Source organism: Lycium barbarum, chromosome 2 (genome assembly GCF_019175385.1).
Source record: "Lycium barbarum isolate Lr01 chromosome 2, ASM1917538v2, whole genome shotgun sequence".
Lineage (NCBI taxonomy): Eukaryota > Viridiplantae > Streptophyta > Magnoliopsida > Solanales > Solanaceae > Lycium > Lycium barbarum.
The window spans coordinates 57236312-57240740 of record NC_083338.1 but is presented as its reverse complement, the minus strand read 5'-3'; the positions used below and the strand labels follow the sequence as shown (position 1 = coordinate 57240740).

Sequence of the window (4429 nt, the reverse complement as noted above, 5' to 3'; positions counted from 1 at the left end):
ATATGATAAACCAACTGTTAACTTCAACTCAGCATCAAACATAGAAGTGGATCAAGCTTTTGGAGAAATAACAGAACACATGAATCTTTCTCCAAGAGGTCCCCAATCCAACAGAGGTGGAATTTACTCAAGAGGCGGTAGAGGTGGAGGCAGGAAAAGCCAACCTCAAACTACTAGAACTCAAAGCAAAGATCCAAAACCCAAACATTCTCAATGATTAAGTCTATCATTTGGAATATTAGAGGCATCCGGACTATGGGTGCTTTGGACAGACTCAAACAAATCAAGATGGCTTACAAACTCGATTTTGTTTATGTGTTTGAACCTTTTTGTAGAAATTCCATGATTAATAAGTTTAAAAGAAGATTGGGGTATCAATTATGTTACTCTAACTGCAACAACCAAATCTGGATTTTTTGTGATCACAACTATGAATGTATCATTTTGGAAGACAAGGAACAACATGTTACTTGTAGCATCAAATATCAAGAAGATACTATTCTTTTAACTGTGGTCTATGCTAAGTGTGATGAGCAACTCAGAGAAACTTTGTGGGATGAACTTAGACTAATTGCTAACAATTCAAACTCGCCTTGGATGGTGGTAGGTGACTTCAATTGTATTCTTGCCCCAGAAGAAAAGAAAGGAGGTACAATTCATAGAATGAGCAAAAGTATGCCTTTGCTCAATTGTATGATGGACTGTTCACTCGAAGATGCTGGATATATTGGATCTACTTATACTTGGTGTAACGGAAGAGGACCAAGGCATAGGGTCTGGGAAAGACTTGATAGAGCCTTAACCAACCAATTGTGGAACCACAAATTCCCCTACACCACCGTCACTCATCTAGTCAGAACTGGCTCTGACCATGCCCCTCTTATGTTGGAAATCTCACTCTCAGGCTAACTATAAGAAATACTTCAAGTTCTTAAACTTGTGGACAGAAGAGCCTGATTTTTTGGATATTTTAAAGGATGCATGGGCTATTGAAACTGTTGGAACTCTTATGTGGAAGGTTCACTTGAAACTTAAGAATACTTGCAAAAAGCTCTCTGAATGGTCCAGAAATACTCTGGGTAATATCTTTGAAACCACCAAAAAGATGGAAGCTAGGATTGCTCAACTGGAAGAAGTCTGCTTAAGAGATAATTCTGAGGAAAATAGGATGGCTTATAATAATGCTAATGCATTACTGATCCAACATGTGAAGAAGGAAGAAGCCTTTTGGAGGCAAAAAGTTGGTCTTAAATGGATTACTGATGGAGATGCTAATACCAAGTTCTTTCACTCTGTCATCAACACTAAGAGAAGAAAGATGCACATGAATAAGATCAAGAAAGAAAATGATACCTGGATTGAAGGGGAGGATAATATTGCCTCAGAAGCTGTCAAATTCTTTGAAGATCAATTTACCTTTCAAGATGTGGATGATGACCCCGCTTCTGAATTGTCTTCCACGAGTTATTAATAATGAGGATAACAATATGCTGAATGATAGACCTACTCTTGAAGAGCTGAAGAACGTTATTTTCTCTCTCAGCACAGACACTGCCCCTGGACCGGATGGTATCTCGGGAAAGTTTTACCAACACTATTGGGATATCATAGCTCCTGATTTATTTAACATGGTTACTAGTTTTTTTTGCAGGTAATCAGCTCCCCAGATCATTCACACATAGCTGTCTGATTTTGATTCCCAAAACCAACAATCCACAAAAGTTCACTGAATACAGACCAATCAGCCTGAGCAATTTCAGCTGCAAAATAATCTCCAAACTTCACAACACCAGGCTCTCTAAGGTAATGAATAAGGTAATCTCTCAAAACCAAGCAGGTTTCCTGAAAAATAGATCTATCACTAATAACATAATGCTCACTCAGGAGCTTGTTCATAACATTAAAAAGCCTAATGTAAATTGCAACGTTATCATGAAATTGGATATGACAAAAGCTTTTGATAAAATGTCTTGGAAATTTCTTGGTAATGTCATGAGAAAATTTGGTTTTTCTGAAGAGTGGATTGGCATGATTTGGAAACTTCTTTCAAATAATTGGTACTCTATCAATATTAATGGCAAAAGACATGGTTTCTTCCATTCAGGTAGAGGCATAAAACAAGGTGATCCCCTTTCCCCGTCCCTTTTTATTATAGGTGCTGAACTTCTTACTCGACTAATGGATCAATTAAAAAATGAAAGCTTTATTCACTACTCTGTTGATAAAAAATGCCCTGTCATTACGCACCTCAGTTATGCAGATGATACTATTTTGTTTTCTTCTGGTGACTATCTTTCTCTGATGGCCATGATGAACAAGCTCCAAATTTATGAAAAATGTTCTGGACAACTAGTAAACAAGAGTAAATCTTATTTTCTAGTAACTCCAAAAACCAACTACTCCACCATTCAAGACATCAAAGGTATTACTGGCTTCTCTCACTCTAACTTTCCTTTTAATTATCTTGGTAGTCCTATTTATACAGGCAGGAAAAAATTTGTTTATTTTGGAGGTCTTATCTCCAAAGTTGCTGCTAGAATTCAATCCTGGCATGGTAAGCTTATCAGTGCTACACTCTCTCCCAGTACACCTGCTCTCTGTAGTGGAACCTCCCAAAACCACCATTTCTCTTATTGAGAAATACATTGCTAATTTTTTCTGGGGTGACAATGCTGGTAAGAATAAATATCACTGGAAAGCTTGGAAGGATCTTTGCTTTCCTAAAAAAGAAGGTGGGGTTGGTTTCAGATCCATTCAAGATATGTGCTTGACTGCTAGTGCTAAGGTTTGGTGGAACTTCAGAACTAGACCTTCTCTTCTCAGGGATTTCATGGAAGCTAAATACTGTCCAAGGGCACATCCCGTCTCTAAGAAATAGGCCCCTGGACAGTCCCATATCTGGAAACGAATGGTCGAAATTAGAAGATATTGTGAGCACAACATCAACTGGAAAGTGGGTAAAGGAAATCTTTCCTTTTGGTGGGACAACTGGACTAGAAAGGGCCCTTTAGCCCAACTCATCCATCAAGGTTACAAGTCCAAAAAGATCAAAGTTTCAGACTACATCATTGATGGAGAATGGAACACTGACAAGCTCCTCAATTTAGTTCCTAACTCTATGATCATGGACATCAAGAATATTAAGATTTACAATGATGGCATTGACTTTCCTACTTGGACTCCTGATCATAACGGGATCTTCACTTGTAAATCTGCTTGGAAATCACTGAGATTGACTAAGGCTAATACTATGACTGCTGCTAACTGTTGGCATCCTAAGCTACCCTTCAAGGTTTCATTTTTTATGTCTAGGATGTTAGCAAATAAAATTCCAACCGATACTGCTCTACACAGATTCAATATTTGTGGTCCTTCCAGATGTTACTGTTGCAACACTCACAAGATTGAGAACACTAATCATCTTTTCAGAGATAGTGAGCTAGCCAATGATATATGGAATTTTTTTGGTGCTAGCTGTGGTATTATCTCAACTGCCAGAGATATTAGGGTGACTATTATGAACTGGTGGCTTCTGAAGTCTAAAAACAAAGTCCATGCTATGCTCCTCAAATGCCTCCCAACTATTATTTGTTGGGAAATATGGAAAGCAAGGTGTACTTACAGATATGAAGGCATCAAATACACTCAGAGAAGGATCATTGATCAAATTACTTACCTTGCCAGAGTGATAATTAATCTTCAATTTACTTCTCTGAAACTTGAGGGCCCCTGGCATAACTACTGCCATATGATCGAAAATCTTAAGCCTAAAATCAATATTAAATGTATAAAATGGATCAAACCTGACTCGCCTTTTCTTAAATTAAATACAGATGGATGCAGCAAAGGCAACCCAGGCAGCTCAGGAGGAGGAGGAATACTTAGAGATGAGATCGGACATTTCCTAATGGCTTTCTCTGCCTACTATGGACAGTGCAGCAACAATATTGCAGAGACAAAAGATATCTTGATGGGGCTGAAGTGGTGCATCGACAGGGGTTACCAAAACATCAACATCGAATCAGACTCTAAACTGATTATTGGCATGATCAATGGTGACATTCGCATTGCTTGGCAAGTCAAAGATCTCATTCAACAGATCGACATGATCAAAAATCAAGGCAATGTTAATTTCAAACACTGCTTTTGCGAAGCTAACACAGTTGCAGACTACTTAGCTTACCACAGAGAAGAGACCAAACAAGAACAATTCTTCATAGATGATTTCATAGATGATTTAACCCTCCCCACAAGAGCTAAATCACTATTGAAGAATGATTTTGAAGGAAGACCCTCTTTCCGGATCAAAGCTAGAACTAATCAATATGAAATCCCTCATGATTAGTATGGAGCTTATTTTTTGTATAGCTTATATAGCTAACTTTCCTCCCCAAGATTGTAAGGATAAACCTTCTTTACACTATAACTG

The 4429-nt window shown here is 38.1% G+C and overlaps 1 protein-coding gene across 1 annotated transcript; it reads left to right on the top strand.

The window, feature by feature from the left end:
• Positions 1-255: 255 nt before the first annotated feature.
• LOC132628591 (uncharacterized) lies at positions 256-1471 on the top strand. Its single transcript, XM_060344358.1, has 2 exons — positions 256-774; positions 905-1471. Exons 1-2 carry the CDS (start codon positions 256-258, stop codon positions 1469-1471), a joined length of 1086 nt encoding a protein of 361 aa, XP_060200341.1.
• Positions 1472-4429: the final 2958 nt, after the last annotated feature.

Bases quoted from the DNA above. Each gene is read 5' to 3' on its own strand.
- LOC132628591 (XM_060344358.1), top strand. From the start codon at position 256: ATGGGTGCTTTGGACAGACTCAAACAAATCAAGATGGCTTACAAACTC. The intron at 775-904 runs GTCTGGGAAAGA...TCTCACTCTCAG, and splicing joins GAAGAGGACCAAGGCATAGG to GCTAACTATAAGAAATACTT.